Below are 22,927 nucleotides of genomic sequence, written 5' to 3'. Positions count from 1 at the left end.
AATATTTGTGAGTGAAAAAAAGTGTTTTATCACAAATAGGAGTTAAGTCTTTTTCACCATGTGGCAGGGGCTTTATCCACTTTTAGAATTCGGGGGGTGATTTATAGACAGTGGGCTAAAATCGTTTTAGTCATTCCAAACCACTTCAATAAGTGGGAGGGTGATCACCCCCCTTGGATACAGCCCATGCCATGTGGGTTCAACTTTCTTTCGTATCCTTTTCTCTTTTACTCTCTCATCATATAGCAAAGAATTATTAATTTTTGTTGTCTACACCCATTAAGATAGAAGGCCTTTCATGGGGTCATTTATATGACAGTCAAGTTAAGGCGATATAGCTTATGCTTTTTATCTCTTCATTTTCGCGAGGTAGCACTCGATGCTAAAGCAGCGCGGCATTTTAGAGCTACAGCGACCAACTCCGACCAGCTCAGAACTTTTTGGTGAGATAATCCGTTTTATGTCCTGACTGTGCTTGTAAACAGTGATAAGAAAAACACGAAAAAGGAAAGGGATCACCACACCATAGTTTGTTTTCAAACAAGCAGTTTTAGAAACAATATAAGAAATAAAAACACAACCTCAAGTGATTTGAAGTCGTATTTTCCTGAACATCCCTTTTGTTTTCCACAATTTCAATTTATGAGCAGTTGACTCCATGACTGTTTTCAGTCTTTTGTTATGTTGCATATATATGTTAATTGCAGTATGAAATATGATTATTACATTTTTTGTCATATTTTTGCATTACCAATTACCTTCCTGGCAGTGTTCCCTTCAAGAAAATTTTACACTGTGCAGAATAATTTTTTTGCGCATTATGATTTTAGGACGATTTTTTTTTTAAATTTTGTAACATTGCAATGATAATAATAAACTTTTTGTTTGCTCCCATTGCGACAACATGCAGTACACTGCTATCACAGATGCGGTACAACTAACAACAGGAAGCAGCGAAGGGACATGTTGGTCTTCGAGTCAGCTGCTCCCAAAAGCAAATGCGCAAAAATGAAATTTCGCTGCCGCAATGACCAAGTGTTACTGCACAATTGCGCACCTCAGAGGGAACACTGCTTCCCTGGCCCGATACTAGTTGCACACCGACATTGAATACCAACCAGCAGATAAGCATCATCATTACCTAGCGTCATGTTTATTCCGTTTATTTCAGCTCTATCAAATCTTCGCCGACGAGGTGCTCGGGTCGGGACAGTTCGGGATCGTTTACGGGGGAAAGCACCGGAAGAGAGGATTCAACGTCGCGATCAAAGTTGTCGACAAGAAGCGATTCCAGAATAAAGAAGAAAGCCAACTTCGACAGGAAGTCCAAATACTCGAGGTAGAACAGTTGCCTTGATTAGACCAGTTTAAACAAAATTGGTCCGTTTTTTTCGTTGATTCAACGTCTATAAACGCCTCAAACTACTACAGATGTCTACAAACGTTGAATCAATGTAAAGACGGGTCAGTTTTTCTACCTGGGTAGTATTTCGATTAACAGGTTCCCTCATTCAATTTCCGTTTGTGTGTACCCGAGCAAATTTTTCGGGTTAAATCTAACTTTCCAATTCACTGTATTTTTTTTCATGAATATTCATATGGTTTTACTGTAGATTTTCTTTTTTTTCTCATCTTAATTTCTGGTTTGATATTATCAACTTCATGCGAGTGATTGGCGAGACCTTTTTTCCCACCGACTGAAAACGTCTTGGCTTAATCCAGACAGCTTCGTATGTTGTCATGCGATCAGACTTCCAGTGGGTTTGAGTCTTCCCATCTTCGTGTATGACGATGTGAGCTCTGCATGCAATGGCGACATGTGACTGCGAGGGAGCTCTTGGATTTAATTCATATGGACAAAAAGTGCCACATCACATAGCCTACTACATTGTTGATCTTGTTTGAACATTCGTTGAATTGTTCGTCGATGCTTTATCAAGTTTTATAAAAAAATATTTCCCGAAACCCTGATCATCAAAACTCCCAATCCTAGACTCAGTAATGCCAGAGGAAATTCTTGTTTGTGAGACGTGTTTTCTTAACATGTCTTCATCCGTTTTGTTCCAGTGTATTATCAATCAGATTTTTAGATGCTTTATATGAGCCAGACGCGTAACTGCAAAGGTTTGTAGTTCCTACTTGCACCATTATCAACGCCTCATTTTTTCTTGGATTCCACTGCCCATTGTTCAAGAAAGCGACCTTCTGACCAAAACTGCTTTCGTATTTTTACACTTTTCGAGACAAATCCGAACGATATGCAAGACTTCATTTGCCAGAAACTACTACAAAGACGTCAACAAATCTTCTCGCCGCTGTGTCTTGATTTCAGACAGCACAGTGGTTCACAAGCACGTATTTCGTGACGTTGTGTTTAAGCTCAGATCCCGCGTTACGTCACATTTGCGCAGATGGCATTTCTAATTGATTACAACATGAGTGCTATGTCAACGAGTACACTTCATGTCTACATGTCGAATATGGCTTATCAAAGATTCTGTAGCATCTAGTTCGCAGCGCCGTGGTAAATTTGTAAAAAGTTATTTTTTATTTCGGTCTCAAGCACGTTTTGATGTTCGCGTGTTGTCGTTTCATACTTTTTGTAAACCTCTACTATGTGTGTATTGTTTTCGTTGTGATGTTCAGAGATAATAATAAACTGAACTGATGAAACTACACCGAATTACTTCGTTAAATTTATCGTTTCAACGTCGCCAGGTTTCAGAAAAGCATTTTCTCCTTTAACATCAAAACTTTGACAGGAATAGTTTTTTTACCAGATGTAACTTTCTTAACCATAAACAGCACGGCATTCATCGTGGTAAAATGAGAAAGATTTTGTCAGATGAGATAATCAACTACGCCCCTGCTTTCAACAGTGCTTAGACCAGCCAGGCATCGTGAAGCTCTACAATATGTTCGAGACCCCCGAGCAGGTGTTCGTGGTCATGGAGAAGCTCCGGGGGGACATGCTCGAGATGATCCTCTCCAGCGAGAAGTCGAGATTACCAGAAAGAATCACAAAGTTTCTTATTTCGCAAGTGAGTGTGGTACAAGGTCATAAAATTATCATCCAAAAGTCAACTCTTAACGTCTGCAAACGTTGAATCAATGTAAAAAACGACTGATTTGCTGTGTGGGATGAAGTTTTTGAAAAACGCTATTTTAAAATTTGTTCAGATTTTGATGGCACTTAGATATCTGCACCGACAGAACGTCGTACATTGTGATTTGAAGCCTGAAAACGTTTTGTTGTCGAGCGACGACCCATTTCCACAGGTAAGAACTGATAGGGATAAAATGTTGCGACGATATGTAGCAACTGTGTTTCCGTTTCTCCGGTTTTAGTATCAGTTTCTCCCAACTCAATGAATTATTTCAGTTAGTTCTATAACCATGTACTGTATTTAACAAAATACGATTTAGGCTATAGCAGAGGGATGTTCGAAACTGATGTTGTTTGATCGAAACTTAATTTCCTTCCAAACACGCCACGCATTTTGCACTTGAAATTTTGATCTGTTTCTAGGGCATATCGGACCAAATTTCTCGGGTTTCGTAATAAAATTGCAATGAAATCGTTTGGCATAAAAACAAAATGTTGTGATTTCTTTGAATGATTGTTTCTAAAATTTTGTTGCGAACGACTGCACAGTCCTGTTGTATGTATTTCGAGGCAGCGATGACAAACGTTTTAAATAATATGTTTAATCGAAACTTCGTTTCCAGTTGAAGCTCTGTGACTTCGGGTTCGCTCGCATTATTGGACAGAAGTCATTCCGACGTTCAGTGGTAGGCACTCCAGCCTATCTTGCTCCAGAGGTCCTTCGCAAGGAGGTAATTTGTCTATAAATACTGATAGGATTGGTATCAACGACCCAGAGAAATGTAACTTATTTTGCAGGATGTCGTGTTAAACAATGTGTTGCTTAATTACTTTTTAAGCAAAACTCCCATATTCAACACGTACCCCCTCTAATTGTCTTTTCAACCCTTTTGAAACGGAAATACTCAAATATACTGTAGTTTTTTTTTTTTTACTTGATTGAAATATGTTTTTTTTTTACTATTACATGCAAAGAACGACTGTCGAAAGTTAAGTTTCAGAAGAAAATTCATGTGCACGCGTTCTGATTGATTGTAGGAGTATTTAATACTGTTTATCCTCGGACTGCGAAAGCTTCTTTGAGAGCGTAATCCTGACAGTTTCACATATTTGTAGAGGCTTTGAACCATTGATGCAAGCTCAATTATCAAGTTTGACAGTGTGAAGTTTTCGCTTGTTGTCTGTTAATTATTCCATCCACTAGAAGCCGCTGAATGGAAATCTGTCCTTGAAATGCGTTGCTCAAGCGCACATCCCGACAACCGAACCAGTGCTGCTTGATGTTGAAGTTCTTGATTCATAAAGTCCGGCGCAACCAACTGAGCTATCGGAGCGGATAATATTTTGATTCATGCGTTTACTTTTTCCATGCTATCACATCGCTACTACCCAATACTGGTGCAACACTGCCATGATATATCCCGACTCTTCCAGCCCAATATGGTTTTACTTCCCATGAAATCAAAGTAGATTTTCTTACTGTGTTTCTCTGCTCAGAATTACAACCGGTCTTTGGACTTGTGGTCGGTTGGTGTCATCATATACGTCAGTTTATCTGGTACGTTTCCATTCAACGAGGACGAAGACATTAACCAACAAATTCAAAACGCCTACTTCATGTACCCTCCCAACCCGTGGAAGGAGATGAGCCCTCAATGTAAGAAGTGAAAACAAACCGAATCGATGTGGTTGATTGATTGAATCTTTATCCTCGGACTGGGAAAGCTTCTTGTAGAGCTTAATACTGGCAGTTTCGCATACTTGTAGACTATGTAGAGGCTTTGAATCACTGACGCAGGCCCGGTCACCGAGATTGACAGAGTGAAGTTTCCGATTGTTGAAGTCTTGTTGCCGGGGAATTATTCCATCCATTAGATGCCGCTGAATGGAGAGCAGTCCTTAACGTGCGTTGCTCAAGCGCACACCCCGAGAGTCGAACCAGCGCCGCTATTGATCTTGAAGTTTCTTCGTTCCAGAAGTGACGCGCTAACCAATTGAGCTAGCCTAAAGCTTACGAATACGTGGTTGAATGTCATAAAATCAGTGGACAGTACTGTTAAAAAAATTGGTTCGTTAGCATTGATTCAATGTTTATATAATTCTAACTGATATTGGAATGTAGCAAATTTAAAATAACTTTTCTGACGCAGCTAAAAACCTTATAGAAGCATTACTGCAAGTGAAGAAGCGTAAACGACCAAGCGTTGACAAAGCACTTAGCCACGAATGGTTACAGGTAGGATGGACTAACCGGATTGTGTCTTAAACACATGTTGATTGTTGCATGGGTGTTCCTATTCGTGACGAATTGTATTTCCACAAGTTACACCAATTAGGCTGTTGGGTGTCGAGGGTCATAAGGCCAATAATTTGACTAGACTAGTTTGTTTTAATCTTATAGAAAGAAAGTTTAAGATAAACGTTTGTTAATAACTGTTCAGTGTAGTTGCTCAAGTAAAGTAAAGAACATGTATCAAGTCCAAATAATACAACCGTACAGTGCATCATATTGGCGACGAGCTGCATCTTGTTAAATTATGCCAAGAGTTTTTTTTATGGAAATGCCAATGTAAACAGTGTCAGGCACGTTGTGTAAGTCGGGCCATTGTTTTAGTGGATGATCCAACTGAATGAGTTTTCTCGCAGGATTATCAAACTTGGTTGGATCTACGACAACTTGAAGCAAGTGTCGGCAAACGATATTTAACCCACGAGAGCGATGACGAACGATGGGAAACGTACAGGAGGGAACACGAGGCACTCATAGCTGGCACGTCTGGCATGGTGGTTCAATAATCAGTTGTTTGCCTGGTACAGAGACGGGTGTCGTTCTATTTCTCAGAGGCGCGCTGGTGGCGGTCGCTTTGAAAGAACTTGTTTGAGCGGTGGCAGACGACGGTCCGTGCCTTTCACTCACTGTCCTGTACAGAGGTATTGAAGATGCAGTAGTCTTGCGTGTACGCTCTTGTGCAATGTTTAATGTGAACTAACAAAAATTCTTGTGCCTTGCGGTGACGACAGCAAATAAAATGTGTAGAAAAGCTTTATCACGTGACGTGTTGCAATATTCCTTGTCTGATCAAATGTTCGCACTGGGATCGTGGCAGAAAATGAAGGGAATTCTTTTTAAGCAAAACTCGCGTTCCGTCATCCAGTTCCAACTCTCCTCTGTCTTCAACGCAACGAACCTCGATGTAAACAGTTTGCGGGGGCTGTAAATCCTGGAAAATAAAATAAGTTTTAAAACTCAATTCTTTCCATCTAAAAATTCATGTATACAGAAAAGGTTTTTATTTGCAAAGCATATGATGAACAGCTATACAAGGAAGAGACAATAGCATTTTTGCCACTGGTGAGTTGCAGTACAGCTCATTTTCTTGTAGTGAGAAACTATTGTAGGTGTTTCACAGAAGCGAAATAAACTTTTTCTATGCAAGTCTTGAATAAAACTCTGCACACATCTGTCTCGCAAGTGAGAAGTGGTAATGCTGACGATGCAGCAAGCAAACAATTCATTCGGCTGTGAAAAGCATTGCACCCACCTAGGATAACTGTCGTTGCAGAGCTGTGTGTAGATTGAGATATTTGGGCGACAATAACAATACAGTATTGTGCTCGTTTTGTATCATTGGACATGCTATGTCAAGCCTTAGCAAGTGAATGCAGTTCAAACGTAGATACCTGTGTTAGATCGAGGCCTCCGTTTCCAAACGATCTCATGTAATTTGCGAGGGATCGATTATACCGAGTGAACCATTGAACCTGAAAACATTAGAAAAGTATAGCCTACTGTTACACGATAATCGTTTGAAAGACTGGTCACAACAATCTAGTCTGTCAGCATTTTCACAATCAATTTCATTATAATAGCATATTTATTCTTTAGCCAATTCAAAGAGAATCAAAATTAGAATAGAAAGAAAGCATGATTTAAAAAAAAAAGTGTAAAATCAGCAGAAGATACGTAATTCTAATTAAAAATTGCCTGAAATCTTCTGTGATTTTGGAAGCCCTTTAACGATTTTGAAAGTAAACAGCACTTTCACAATTTATTATAGCGCCAGGATAGGAAACCTACTAAAATCATTGCTAAAGCTATTTTAACACGAGTCCAAGTTATGTCGGCGTATTTCGTAAAACCAAGGATAAGAAAAATAGGCTGACAGTGTAGTTTTGGGAGAGAAATCTATCCATCCCTGCACTGCGAGGGTTGGGAACGCCATCGAATGTGCTTTGTGTGATGGCATTTCTCCATGCTACCCGGTTCTCAGAGTCAACCAAAACAAAATCTTCCCGAATGTTGTCGACCCAACGCTTCTGAGGACGTCCTCGAGAGTTATTTCCATGGATTTTCTTCGGCCACGCGACTGCTCCCATGCGTTGCACGTACCCGTACCAAACGTAACTTTCTCCCATCTCATCACAAGTGAAGTACATACTTTTAGTTTACCAACTGATAGACAACAACTTAATTGGATTGAATGACATTATTAAAAAACAATTTTGGTAAAGAGGTCACTTTCTTCAACCACAGACATATACAACCAAGCAACCACACGGCATTTCACATAATCCATTAAAATTGAACATAAACTATAAGCTACAAACGTTTTCGGCCATACACACGTTAGCCCTTATCAAGTAACAAAAAAATAACTGCTTATCATATCTACACTGAAAATGTAGATATTGTAGAAAACCAATTCAGTGTTGAGATCAGTTATTCATTTTCAGTGTAGATATGATCTCAACACTGAATTGGTTTTCTACAATATCTACATTTTCAGTGTAGACATGATAAGCAGTTATTATTAAAAAAGAAGAAAAAAAAACAATTCGCTAACAAAGTAAAACAACACTAACATCGAACGCTTTTGGCGAAGCTCTCCGCCCAAGTAATAACTTATAACAGAATGTCAACAGCTTTGATATCTGTTTGTTCAGTTCAGTGGCGGCTCGTGGCCTCTAGAAGTGAGGGTGCTGCAAGTGACCTCCCCTCTGCAAAGTTCGCCGAAGGCGAACGCTCCGGTGGGGGGTCTGGGGGGCCTCCCCCAGAAATTTTTGAAAAATTACATTGAATTTGGTGCGTTCTGAGCGTATTTCCAGCAAAAATTGCAATGAAAATAATCGAAATTAATGTATTGATTACCTTATACAAAGAGTTGTCACAGACATAAATTTTCATAATTCAGGTACAAGTAGATTTTATATAACGAGAAGTCTCAAATACAGGTGGAGTCCTACTGTTTTTTTAAAAAACTCCATGGTGTTATGGGGTGCTGGGTGTTATGACGGAGGTTTATTCAATTTCTTCCAGCGCATACAAGCAAGACAAAGTGTAAACACATAAAAATAGCACTAGAAACAGCAGCCAATCGTTAAAACACGCATAGGAAGTGTGTATTGCTGCAGCGAAATAAAATGCATGGTTAATGCACCTGAAATGAAACAAAGGCCTTTACAAAACATGTACACAGCTAAGAAGCTGTAACTTCAGCCAGGGATACTATCTGGTAGGTTACTATATCCTGCCCCAAGGAGTAACGACAAATAAGAGGTAACACCATTCTGCCTCATAGTGAAATTTCGTCTGCCGGTTGCAGTTTATAGTAAGTACCCAAGGAGCAGGACTACATCACATAATATTTAAAATAAACAATTTTTCTTTGTTTATTGGGGTAATATAGTTAGGAAGATAGACTATAATAGTTTGGAAGATGTAATCAAACAGTAATATTGAAATGAATGAAGAGACCAGGTTCAGATAATATACCGTAGTTCTCGTAAGTTTTGCTTTGAATATTAACGTTTGACCGTGTTTTTTGATACAACCCTTTTGACGTACGAAGGAAGGCGATTGCAGCATACAATGAATGCATTGAATACAGCGAACGCATTGCAGCAACAAAATTGAGCGAACAACATCGCAATGACACACACAGCTAACTCAGACAGATAACAAACCGCATAACACATGTAGAGGTGTGCTTACTTACACATTTAGGCGATGACGTCTACAGTCGGTCCGGTGCCGTGAACCATTTTGTTAGGAGGGCTAAGTCCAAATAATTTTCACGCGTAACATTTATATTGCGCCACATCCACAGTGCAAACTATGCTCCTGGGTACTTTGCATGACAATGGTGATAAATAATACGGTATTTTCAGTCATAATGTTCAGTGAAATAGAACGTTCTCAAGCGAGTTTTGAATTCATTTAAATTTTCAGCTTCTTTTACATATATAAATAGGCAAACAATCCCAGCAAATAGCAGCAACAACTGGGAATGTGCGATTTCCATATTGTGTCTTACATGAAGGGTTGCACAAGACCAATTGATGTTGAAAACGCAAAGTTCTGGCAGGTTTGCAACGAACAAGCTAAGTGTCCAGATAGCTCTGCGCAAAGCCATGGAAAACTTTATAAATTTATAGACATTTGAAGCGAATACCATACAATACTGGAAACCAATCAAGGGATTTTAGTATAGGAGTAATATGCTCATGTTGACGCTTAAAGTAATTAGTAGAGTGGCAGCATTCTAAACTCTTTGAGGACGCAAAATAGCACAATGTTATTTAACAATGAATTTGAATAATCAAGCCTGGATGTTACAAGTGCATGAGTTAAAGTTTTACAAGCATCAACAATCAACATTTATAAACTGGCTGATGAAAACAATATTTCTAAGATGAAAAAAGCAAGATTTAAGTGTCACTGACAAAGTTTTCTAAACACAAATGTTGATTTAATGTTACACCAAGCAATTTAATTGAGTTAGAAGAAGAAAGATTAATAATACCGTACCGTACTCAGGGTAAGGGTCATGTCATTAAACTTTGAAATACACCGTTTTGGAGAAAATGCAATAAACTCACATTTTTCGATTCAGTTTTAACATATTATAGTACACCCAATTTGAAATATCAACAACATATTTTTGGAATTTTGATTTAATACAACACAATAAATCTTCATCAGTAACATGCAAATACAATTGTATATCATCAGCATATGAGTGGTATGAAAGCCCATGTCGTTGTAGAGGCAAAACAAGACAGGCCGAGAACAGAACCCTGAGCAACTCCAAAAGAAAGGAATGTTGCAGAAGACATTGAGTTTTCAATTGCTGAGACTGAGTTCCGTCAAGGAGAGAATCAGTCAAGTGCCATTCCTGTAATACCAAAATATGATTTGAGACGATTTAGAAGAATTTTGTGATCAAAGGTAGCCTATCAAAAGCAGCTGAAAGATCAAGAGAAAGTAGAACAACGCTATGATTAGGCTACAGTCAAGTACAGTAACACTATCATTATGCATTCTTAGTAAAGCTGTTTCTGTGGAGTGATGTTGGACGACAAGCAGATTGATTGATATCAAATAAATTTTGCCCGTAAAAGTCCAAATGAAACTTCCAGCATTCACTAAAAATTGTGTATTTGATGATACAAAACTTTAAAAATTGCAACTAACCTCAACTGGAATGCATTGATCGTTGCAACACTCATATGTAGTCATCATGCAAATGAAGCGATTTCAGAGCAATAAAAACAGTTAATACAGCAAGCATGAGAACTCTCATAGAAGTAATATCACAGCGTTCTAAGGATGAGTGGTAGTAGCAATTAAAAATTAGCTTAAGAATGGCTCTGAACATAATGAAAAGGTGCTTAGAAACCTAAGAAAAAAAAACCTAAACCTTAGTGTAGCTATCACTTTGCAAGCAACTTCTTCTTTTCATCGAATATGGCTAGGGTTAGGAGTTTATCGATTAGTACAAACAAACAATTTATTTAAAAACTAAATCCATTCGTCGGTTTTTAGATGAAGCAAAGCAGTCAATCACAAGATCATTGAAATTTTCTGTTTCTGAAATCAAGTCCTTGCCAATGGAAATCATTGCTAAAGCTGATAATCTGTCAGTGGTCATTGCACTACGTAAAAATGTTTTGATTCGCTTAAGGGTGGAAAAACAGCGTTCTGGCTCTGCAGTTGTCATTGGTGTAGTAATAACAATTTTTAACAATTTCACCAATTCTGGAAATATTTCTAACATAAGTTCATCTGATGATAATGATCCCAATAAATTTGACAAATTTTTACCCATGAAAATATCTTCCCTTGAGTACAACAAAGAAAGTTCTCCTTTCAGCTTTTGTTCAGCAAGCATGGGATATGCCTCAACACATCTTTTTAATATTTCATTGGGAAACTGCAGAAGATAAGATTCAACATTTGAAAAGTTCAGCAACTTGCATGCTTCCAGATGACCAGTGAATTTCTACCTTTCTCTGCATTGAACAATTATTGTGTCACAAACCTCTTTTGCTTCATGTGCCCTGCTGTGGTATGATGTTCTCTTAACACTTTCATCCGGTGCTGATGTTTCATCCAGACTATTACGGATATTTTGAATAGCAGCAGAGAAGTCAGATAAGCAAGAACTGATTCTAATTGCATCCGTTGTAGATGATTGGAGATGCGAATACAAAATATCTACATGTGGCATTACTCTGTAAAAAAATTCTAACCAAAACAAGAAATTAGAATCATTTAGCATTCGCTTTATTCCACTGGCAGCATTACCTGTAGTTTCTGATCTAGATTCCTCCAATTTACTGCAGCATTCAATAAGGGAATCTTTAAGGTCGAATACAGTTTGCACTGTTCTGCTTTTAAAGTTCCACCTAGTAGATGGAGAACAAGGAATTCGACGATGTGCAACTTCTTCTAGTGCAGACATTCGCTGAGGAGAATTGGAAAAAAATGATGGAATTCCTGACAAGTTGTTAAAAAATATTCTAGTATTTCTACACTGTGAACAAGATTTTTGTAGAACTAAATTCAACTGGTGAGCATAGCAATGCAGGAAATGAGCATTGGGATGAACTGCTTTAACTCTTACTTGAACACTACTTCTGGGTCCGCTCATGGCAGCTGCACCATCATAAGTTTGTGCAACTAGCTTTCGCGGGTAATTTCTTGTCAAAGGTTCTAATTCTTGCAACAAAACTGACGATAAAGCTTCTGCTGTTAAGTTTGGTGGATTAAAGAATCCCCAAAATCTTTCAACCACCTTGCCTTTACAAACATATCTGAAAACAATCACCATTTGTGTTTTGTCATAAATGTCTGTGGTTTCATCACACATAACAGCTAAAAAATCTGTCTTATTAATTTAATCTCTAATGATTGTTTTGCATACTTCCATGATTGACTCTAATAGCTCATTCTGAATCATCTTTGACGTTCCTTTGAATACAGAGCTAGAGCTAATATGTGCATTTAAACTTGAATCAAGTTCACATGCAAAATCAATCAAACCTCTAAATACACCAGGGTTTCTTGAATCCGCAGTTTCATCATGACCTCTGAGTGGCAACTCAAATTTCCCACACAATTTGATACAGTTGATAATTTTTGATAGAATTTGCCGATTTTCTTTTACTTTCTCATTGTGGCGAGCAATTGATAACCTGTATCCAGAATCAAGTTGGGAAGCAATATTAGCTGTACCTAAAAGAGATAAATTTACCATGTTGTTCAAATGAAGTTGTGATTTATCATGTCTTGTTATGTTTCGATTGATATGATTTAAATCTTTAATTCCAGACTTTGTCCATGATGTATCACCACCAAACAGCAAGCATGGAAAGCAAAATAATGCATTTTTTGAACTGCAGCCACATAGCCACAAGTTAGTTTTGTATAAATTTTGATTAAAATGCCGGGTATAACTTCTACTACTGCTGGATGGTGCTCTTTGTGAAATTTCAAGGGGAGGTGTTGGCCTACCTTCAAGTTTAATATTGATCTTTTCTTGTAATGATAACCTATTGAAATTTATACTTTGCAAATATTGAACAGAGTTGTCCATGACCAGATTAAAAAAGCTTTAAAATTCAGTATAATGATGATAGCACAATTTAAAAACAATAATCTTACATAAGCTATGTGTAGGTAAAATAAAAGATAGTCAGGCAGTGTAGCCAATTTAGCAGCTTAGTTACAAAATGGGTTGCCAGTACAGGTACTTATTCTATCTGTCTACAGTACATAATTAACAATTCAGTAGAATAATATATCCATACTCAGGCTATAATACTCTAGAGACTGGTTCAATATCTCACAGGTTAGTCTTAAGTGCCCTACCTGCCTACTGCTCTTGCAGCCATGTATGCTAAAAATTACTCACTGTAGACTGATAGAACAAAATCCTGAGTATATAATGTTATAAGACAAATCTAGCCAATGAACAGCTATTTACAGGCTAAGTTATGTCAAATAATAAAACTTTTCTGCGTTTCATAGTCTATGGCCAATGACCGGTAAGCTGTCTCAGAAAACCACCAGTGTATGTGCTTATCTGAGCAACATTGGAACACAGTCAAACCGTTGGGAGCACAGCTCCCAGAGGCGATCAAGAATCTTCGCTTTAGCCTGTGCTTGCGGTTACGTCAATGGGGTTTTCCCCAAATCGTCATAATAGAAAGAACACCCTTCGTGGAGCTACCTGGTTGCTCAGCTCCACAGAGTTTCCATTCAAATTTTAAAAAAAAATGTTAAGAGTGAACATGCAAAAACAGCGAAGGTAAGTTGCAGCAATACATTTTTTTAGAATCATCGCGATCAAGGACGTCGAGGAAAATTTTTGCAACGGTATTTTCAACAAGTTCTATTTGGATGCCAGATCGCAGAGGGAGCTGCAGCTCCACAGCTCCCTTTAACGAGCCGCCACTGGTTCAGTTCATAGGTACTCAGTTCGTTACAAATTGTAACTATTTCAGTCATTAATTTTTCACATCTTCAGCTATGTGTTCAATTAATTTTTGTTCAGATGAGGGCCGAGAGCTTTGTTGAAAACGTTGGAGTCATATTACTTTGTTAGTTCATTGCATTGCTTTCTTTTGAACAATGTGATTCAACTCAATCAAGTGTTGCTTATCATCTGTCCAAGAATTTTTGGGATGCAAATGCCAATTCTTTTGATATTTACTTCTTTCTCGGACATATTTCCTTTAATTTCAGCAGGCAAAACGCTTCCAAATTCCCACCTCATTGTTCGAATTTTGAAAAGACGATTATATCTGCAAAATGGAATGTCTTCAGTTCAAGCACTGTAATGACATCTTTCAAAAATTTACATTTTGAAGTTTTAAAAAACTAAAAACCGATAAATCAAAGAAAAATCATTCACAACATTCAAGTTATTACAACACCGGAAAGCTGAATCTAAAAAAAGATTTGTCTATATATAGTGTTATTTTCAAGTGCCGTACTGTTATTTTCAATCGGATTTTATCATTATCTTGTTTGTTTTTTCGGGGGTTATAAAAAACATTCATTTAGTTACAGTGGGTCTTACTGCATCCAAGTAATGACAGCTGCTTGCAAAAGCAATCCGACAAGTTGTCACTGCCAACCTAACTTATCATGTAGTGAATGTAAACACCTACAAGAGCGAAGTGTAATGGCATCAAATCAGTCAAATAAAAGTTCGAGGATCTAGCGAAACATTATTGCCATTTTGTATCGCCTCCCACATGACGTTTGTAGCCAATCTGTGTAATACAGTATGACAGTTCCACCTCTTCCAAAAGGCTGATGCCGTGCTACTATGACTTACAGATACGCCAAAAGGCATCTTTTGTTGCGTTGTAGACTGTCGTGGCGAATCTGGATTGCTGTTAGAGATGTTTGATCACTGTCGTTCTGAACTAACTGAGATCTGTAACACACACAAGGCAAGCAATCAAAGTAAAATGTGTCTGCTTTTGAATATTGAGCTCGTATATCGAGGGAGTCGCATCTCTATTAAAAACCTTCACAAATGTAGATACAAACGACAGGTTTTAGCCTGATGCTGCGAGTTCGTTGTGGTAGCAGCGGTTTGCACTAGGTTTCTGAACACAGTTCCCTAGTCATGCGCTAAAACGAATGGTGTTGGAGTCAGTGAGTCGTTGTTTAATGCGGATCTATTCTTAGGCTTGAGGCTGCTGTCTGTTGGCATCTACATTTGAGAAGCAAGCAACGATCATGCGGCTAAAAGCGAAACTCAATAAATTGCTTTATCAAAATAACCAAGCTTGTCATGCTTTTTAAATTTTCATTTTGCATTCTAACTCACACATCTTGTTGATTAGATTCATAAAGCACTTGCATTTCTTCCAGGACTTGTCTTACACATTCTTCCTAAAAACAAACAATAGAACATACTAATCGTATTGAAAATTTAATGAGGCTGTTCACCAGGCATTTAATAAAATAACATGGTGACTGGTGCAAAATAAGCTAAACTATCACAAGATGTATAGGATACAAGGACTTTTGCACTTTTTTTGTAATGCCTGATTTTAAGGATGATAAAGGTAAAGTTATCATTTTAACTTTATCAATGTAATCCTTATAATCTGTTTAACACAATTATTCAATATGATGACCCTTTGCTTCGATAATTGGATATTCTCTGGCGAAACTGTGAACAATTTCTCTTCACTTCATCGATATACCGGAATGCTCTTCTAATGGCTGCTTTAAAAAGAGGTGAGGTTAGGGTGTGGAATTGAGTTAGACCAAGGGTTTCAAACATGCGACCCAGGAAAATAAATTGCTCAAAAATCTGAAAATGCTCATCGAACTCGTGACTCCACACAACTTTTAAGCGCTACTGTCGCACAATTTTATAGCCTGCAAGAAACTCATATAGTTACATCACAGTCACATAGTCTATTCCAGCGGTTCTCAACCTGTGGTCCGCGGGCATTTGCCTCGTGGTCCGCGAGCAAAGTCTGAAATCGTTGTTTTTTAACCCTTTGCATAAAAGTTGTTAATTTTATCAAGGCTCATCTACTAAATTGTCGTCTCTTTGCTTCATTATGTTCGAATAAGGATCTTGATCATGAACAGCTACTGATGCATACTCAAGTTTGCTGGTTATCAAGGGGAAAAGTGTTTAACCAACTGTTTGAGTTACGTGATGCTGTGAGAGAGTTTCTTGGAGAAAAAATTCAAGCTTGTTGCTCATTTCAACGATAGCTTTTGGTTTGCTGTTCTGGCTTATTTGGCTGACATCTTTGAACAACTGAATAAATTTAATTCATCGCTGCAAGGAAAGCAGACAAATTTAATTACCCTCAGTGATAAAGTGTCTGTTTTTACGAAAAAACTTTATCTTTGGAGGACAAGATTATTGCAGGGCAACTTTGACATGTTTGATCAATTGTACGAATTCACTGAGAAACCAGAAAATGCTGAAATCAATAAACAACTGATGACGAATTTTATTTCTGACCATACTCAGTCACTACAGGATCAATTTAACTTCTACTTTGGTGATTTGAACGTTCCGAGTTTTTCATGAGTTTCCAGTCCGTGAACTGACCGGTGACACTATACTTTGAATATGTTGCATCCATCTGAGAGTGAGCTTGATAAAATTTTGGATACAAGCTTCACATGAGTATCCACAACTGTCTCAGAATAATTTGAAAATAATTTTACCTTTTGCGGTGACATCTTATCTAAATGTGAATTTTCTGCATTGGTTACTATAAAAACAAAGTAGGCTATTGTTTTCGACTTGAAGTCGAAGATGAATTTCAATTGAGTCTTTCAAGCATTACACCTCGTTTGGATATGCTGTGCTCAAATGTGCATTGTGCTGGCTCAAGGCTAGCTCTAAATGTAGCATTCTTTCTAATACTACTAGCTACTGTTTATGACTTAGCAAGCAATAAGTAACATTTGTTCGTTACAAAGGGAGGGAAGTAGTGGTCCGTGACTAAGACACAATTTTTTTAAGTGGTCCTTGAATCTCAAAAGGTTGAGAACCTCTGGTCTATTCTCTTGTGCCATTATCTTTATAGTAACCTTGGTATCTGTGGCAGTCAGTTTTTCAAGGATTTAGTGTTTTAATCTTGCTTTTTGAAAGTCGATTGCAAGATTTTTTTCTCCAAGTCTTGGTCGTTTGCTTTTTTTCTTGTCTTTAAAAGTGTTTTTTCTACTCTTTTTTTCTTACTACCAGGCCTATTTCTTTTATCGCGATCTTTCGTTTTTGGTGTGTTCCAACACTTCTTAATTTAATGAACCTCTTTTATTGCATTTTTTTACTTAATTATTTTAGTTAACAAACTTTTTATAGTGTATTGCGCCCTCGGGTAATTTATAAGGATTCATTTGGCCCTCAGAGTAATTTGAGTTTTGAGACCCATGTGTCCTTCAATCACGCTAAATAGCCAATAGTTGCAAACGTTCAGATCTGGAGAGCTACTACGCCAAATGTCTTTCGAGACAAACATGGGAAGATTCTCCTTCAGATAAGACTGGACTTTTTTGTCCTATGCACTGGTGCAGAGTCTTGAACAAGCATAACTTTGGTAGCACCGGAGTTTCTATGAATCCAGGGCAGCAAAATATCATTCAGAATCTTCAGATATTCCATTGTATTGACTCTAAGTGCAGCTTTGATGAAATGAGGAGACATCACGTTGCCACGGCTGCAAAAAATCATCACAGAAACAGGATTTTTGCTTTGCATCAGATGAAGAACTTCTTTGCATCAGAAGAAGGGTCACGACGGGCAACAAGTCGTGTGTTCTGACGATTTACAACCTCCTCCACAATGAACAAAAGTTAAATGTGGACAACTGGACATATCTCATCGACAAAAATATGAACATGTCCTCCTTTGTTCTTGAGATGGTTAAGAAACTTTGGACATCTAATAACCCTGATTGATCGTGAGCGGGCAGTGAAGTAGGCTGCGGCGCATTTTCACATAAGACTTCATCTCAAGGTCTTACATTGGCTGCTCTACTGATGGTTCTGTGAATGACATGGCGTTTTTTAGCCAGTTTTGTCATCGGCTAGGTTGGGTCTGCTTTTATCGACCTTTTCAGCCCCGCCAGAAACGTTGTTGTTCTTTACAAGGGCTGTGGAGGTTTCTTTCAACTTTATCTTTGGCATCAAACTTGGCCACAACTTGATAAACTGTCGTCTTCGAGTAGCCAGTGCTCTTAACAATATCTTAAATGAGTGTTCTCAGTACAAGCAGTACATCTCAATGTGCATATGGTTATCCGTTTCGTTAATTCTGCCACGTTTAAAGAAGTTTGTCTAAAATCTAAACATTACTATACTATCTTCCTTTAACCTTTACAAGACTAACACAGAAAGTTTCATTTTGATTAGACAAATAAAAAATAAAATTATGCAAAAACGAAAAAGTCCCAACTTAGCTGTGGGACCAGTGGCGTACACACCAAAAAAATATTCAGAATCCCCTTAACCAATTTTGTGTGCAAAATGACTACAGCTGTTTTTAGTATCATAGCCTTTTATAGCATACGGTACTTGCTTCAAGCATTTCGCCTTTGTCTGGACAGCTTGCAAAAAAACAAGAAAATTATTTACAATGACAATTGCAGTGTGATGTTTTAATCAAAACATATTCAAGAAAAACAAAACTTGAAGAAATTTATTACCAAGTGACAGTTAGCAAATTTTCTCTTACATTGTATGGGCCCAATGCTCCGTCTCTGTTTCTGTGAAGTTCTCTAATTAATTCTAATGCCTTTTCACCAAACATAACTTCCAATTATACTGAAGCACAGCTTCACTAACCCTACTACTAAATAAAAACAATTAAAAATTGATTATCAATAAGCGTGCAAATCATGGAAGCAGAATTATTGACATCCTATTTACCATAATATTTCCAATATTTTAAAGAAATAATTTGTAGATTTTAAACTTTGAAGAACAGTTTTACACCAGACAATTGAAAAACCTATAGCCTACAAATAACTTTTCTTACAATTAAAGAGCAATGAAAACGATATTCATTTAAAAAACCTAGAACTAAATAATGCTGACTATAGTTGTTGCTTATTGATTGATTGAATCTTTATCCTCGGACTGGGAAAGCTTCTTGCAGAGCTTAATCCTGGCAGTTTTGCATACTTGTAGAGGCTTTGAACCACTGACGCAGGCCCGGTCACCAAGATTGACAGAGTGAAGTTTCCGATTGTTAAAGTCTTGTTGCCGGCGAATTATTCCATCCATTAGATTGTGACAACATAAATCACTAAAGACAGTTGGAAGCAGCAGGAAGTTGCTTCGAATTTGAATCAAGTTTGCCATAAAAACAGAAGTGCTTCCGAGAAGAGTTGAACCGTGATCCTATGGAATTCACACCCAGACACAATAAAAAGTACCATACCGTATAACTTCATGAAAAAATATTAAGCCGTCTACCTTCTTGTGGAAGAATTAACAAAAGATAAAATGCTTCATGATTGTGTGACAAGATGATTACAACTTCAGAATCTATGGCTACCAATTACCATATATGCAGAGGCAGACATCCGTTACTTTGTAATTAGAGCTATCGCTGCATTAGTGCATTTAGTGAGTGCATTACTGAATACATATCATTGATATTTTACTATTTTAGCGCCAAACAAAATAAATTATCCTGATCAGTGCTGCCAAACACAAACCAGTAATTCTGGCCAACTTTGTCCAACTTTGCTGTAAAGTTTATTCAGGAAAACAAATTTTAATCTCTTTTAGTTCCAAACTGAGTAAAGGCTACAATGCTGATAAATTTTATTCACTTTTTAAAACGGCGGCATTAATTATCACTTGAATGACCTGAAAAAAAAGAAAATAGTTTTCACTGGCTACAAACAGAATTTGACGGCTTCAAACTAAAAGGTAATAATAAATTCCAGCATCTGTCCTTGAAATGGTTAGGGTTGCTCAAGCGCACAACCCGCAAATGGAACTCGTGCCGCTTGATCTTGATGTAACTTCGTTCATGAATTCAGGAGCTACCAATGAGCCATCCGGGCGGACTTTCTCAAAATCATTTAAAAAACGGCTCTATCTGGGAACAATGCTTTAAAAAAATGAAAACGTGTGTTGCCAATGTGTTTTATAAGTTTGAGGCATAGCTCGTAGCGACTAGCGACCTGTGTTAATTGCATCACGCCACATGGGCCTTGCCAACGTGCCACTTGGAAGCCGATGTATTTTATCTTTTGAACTTTAAGCTAAAGTACTTACTTCATTTCTCTTTGAAAAGATACTTTTTAAGATCCAAATAAAAAAAACGTGATCAGCTTGGGAGCAATGAGTCATTGTTATGATCATGAGCTTGTCGTACCGCACTTTCCTAATTTAATTTTGTCAATTTAGAGATGTTTGTTGTTTGAATCATTTTTGGTCAGCACTCTGCCTTTGTTTCATTTATCATTTACTTCCTTTCTATCTGAACTGAGTGCAAAAAGATTCTTTGGCTGCAATCAAGCAATCGCTATATCAGCAATCGTCTACAGCACACGGTCGTCAATGGAATCTCTTCAAACTCAAGACAGGTTACCTGCGGTGTGCCCCAAGGATCGACATTGGGACCCCTTCTTTTCTTACTCTATATAAATGACTTACCAAATTCAACAAACATGAATGTTAAACTATTTGCTGACGACACCAATCTTATGATGAGCGACAAATGTGAAATAAATTTGCAGAACAATGTGAATGCCGAAATGCAAAAAGTTTACAACTGGTTGAAGCTTAATAGATTATCATTAAATTTCTCAAAAACTGAATACATGCTAATAACAAATAAAAAACACATAAAAAATTTTAACATTAACATTGGTAACACAAGCATTCAACAAAAAGATCAAATAAAATACCTTGGCGTTTACATAGATAACAAATTAACATGGAAATATCACATAGATAAAATTTGCGGAAAAGTAGCAAAAGGTTCATGGGCGTTGCTTAAACTCAGAAATTATGTCAACACAGACACTTTAAAAGATGTGTATCACGCTTTGATTTACTGTCATTTGCAATATTGTATTTCAAGCTGGGGAAAGGCCTGTGACAGTGCACTGGATCCATTAATAAAATTACAAAAAAAGGTTATAAGAATAATTACGAAACAAAATTACTATGCTCACACTAATTTTTTATTTTTCAAAATGAACATCTTGAAACTAAAAGACATACATAACATTGAAATAAAAAAACATATGTACAAAGTTCATATGAATGAGTATCCGTCTACGTATTGTGATTTATTTACAAATGCTTCATCTATTCATCAGCATAACACAAGATATCAAACAGGCAACAATTATTTTATAAACAGATCAAACACAGAATTTGGCAAGAAGTCCATGCAGGTATTGGGACCAATGCTCTGGTCAGAGGTTCCAAGTAGGCTAAAAAACTTATCATTTCATTGTTTCAAAAAAGAGATCAAAACGTTAATTTTACAAAGCTACAGTGCATCGTAAGTGATATGTTATGGAAACCAACTTGTCAGTTGCTTCGAAAACTTTATTATTCTCTGCTTGCTTCATGGAATTTGGTGTTTTGGCCTACGTTATCATCAATATGTTGTTTTCTTTTTTTTTTGTGCGTATGCTGTTATTGAAGCGCGGGAACGTTTCAATTATTATTTTTCTCTTGTAAGCTTATTTTAAATGGCAAAATCGTAATTTCCGTAGGGTGGCAATTGACTAGTAGACCGTATGGTCGTCTCGTTGTCTCCCTGTCGGTATGGGAACCTGTGTAACTTTTGTACTGTGTATATTGCATATTTCAAACATGTACCTATGTTCCTGTTACTGACAAATAAAACATTGATTGATTGATTGATTGATTGATCAAGACCGGTTTCAAACATCAATGATGTCATATAACACGCATGATTGCCTTAGCAGTTAGCTTAGTCAGTAGGCCCTACTCTACTGCATTGGGAAAGTGTAATACGTTAAAGTGCCTACCATGATAATTATCCGCAAACTCGTAGCCAGACATTTTCATGGGGGGTTCCCAAATCCAAAAATATGGAGCTTTTAAAAACAATTTCTTCTTGGCGTGTCCACAAGAAAGCAATCAAAACATAAGAAGTGGAGGTACATAATTTATAGACCAACAAACTTCAAATTATCAATACATCACAAAAACGAAATAAATAAATTCAAACAATTTTCACATTAACATTAGCACATGTGCAGTGGAATTAACCGATATAGGCTATGGTCACCAACAAAGATTCCACGTAATCAGCTGATCCTGTGACCGTTTTTAGGCTACTACCCTACACCTTCTCCAAAACTGTGGACCTTTCCGGCTCAAGGAGAGGTTCCCAGAAACCCCGAGAACCACCCACCCTGGCTACGGGCCTGTATCCGTGCCACATCTTGGCTATTTATTGGCTCGTGTCACACCAGTTGCGCGCAGCACTGGCTTAGGTGGATGAGAGTCCAACTTTGAGCAAAAAACTGCAGAAGATCAAGTAACGCTGGTTCAACTTTCTGGGTGGTTAAAAACCAGTTTAGAAAACCTAGAGGCTAGATGTTTTTTGAATGGTAGCCTATTTAAAACTAGACCACTCGACATGCAATAACTCAGAAAGTGCTTCAACTCAGCAATTACATTTCAGCTACTGTTCAAGTCAGCAAATGAGATTTACGTTCTCACGTGGGACTTGCTTAGTTATCGCTTGCTAAACTGATTTTGCTAAGTTGTGACATGTCAAGTTTTGGCTTGCTCATTTATTACTTTCTCAGTTTCATCATTTACCAACTTCAGCTAGGCTAGGCTACTTGCTGAAATGCTGCTACTTTTAGTGTAACGGTAGGCTTAGCCTACTGATGATGATAATCATCATGTGTGTGTTTACATAGTCTAGCGCTGATATGCACTTTGCATAAGCTACCATTGCAGATTATGTGTAGCTTCTCATCTCTTTACAAACAGACAGTTTCAGTGCCGGCGTATTGAAGCGAGTGGATTGT

At 37.5% G+C, this 22,927-nt stretch overlaps 2 protein-coding genes across 2 annotated transcripts in view; one reads left to right on the top strand and one right to left on the bottom strand.

The window, feature by feature from the left end:
* Positions 1–5,902, top strand: part of LOC145774872 (serine/threonine-protein kinase D3-like) — a 29,275-nt gene extending 23,373 nt beyond the window's left edge. Inside the window, exons 14-20 of the mRNA XM_082586203.1 lie at positions 1,172–1,339; positions 2,880–3,041; positions 3,181–3,279; positions 3,730–3,837; positions 4,604–4,763; positions 5,257–5,342; positions 5,753–5,902. Coding sequence (XP_082442329.1) covers positions 1,172–1,339; positions 2,880–3,041; positions 3,181–3,279; positions 3,730–3,837; positions 4,604–4,763; positions 5,257–5,342; positions 5,753–5,902 — 933 coding nt within the window. The remainder of the gene's footprint in view (positions 1–1,171; positions 1,340–2,879; positions 3,042–3,180; positions 3,280–3,729; positions 3,838–4,603; positions 4,764–5,256; positions 5,343–5,752) is intronic.
* Positions 5,903–6,151: 249 nt separating this feature from the next.
* LOC145774873 (DNA replication complex GINS protein PSF1-like) lies at positions 6,152–18,737 on the bottom strand. The gene is made up of 6 exons (XM_082586204.1): positions 18,619–18,737; positions 15,235–15,299; positions 14,734–14,835; positions 14,104–14,194; positions 6,788–6,868; positions 6,152–6,327 (listed from the first exon to the last, which is right to left on the bottom strand). Exons 1-6 carry the CDS (start codon positions 18,691–18,693, stop codon positions 6,154–6,156), a joined length of 588 nt encoding a protein of 195 aa, XP_082442330.1. The 5' UTR covers positions 18,694–18,737; the 3' UTR covers positions 6,152–6,153.
* Positions 18,738–22,927: the final 4,190 nt, after the last annotated feature.

The sequence above is a fragment of the Aplidium turbinatum genome, chromosome 7, assembly GCF_918807975.1.
Source record: "Aplidium turbinatum chromosome 7, kaAplTurb1.1, whole genome shotgun sequence".
Lineage (NCBI taxonomy): Eukaryota > Metazoa > Chordata > Ascidiacea > Aplousobranchia > Polyclinidae > Aplidium > Aplidium turbinatum.
The sequence above is the reverse complement of the archived record's forward strand: the minus strand, read 5'-3'. Positions and strand labels throughout refer to the sequence as shown.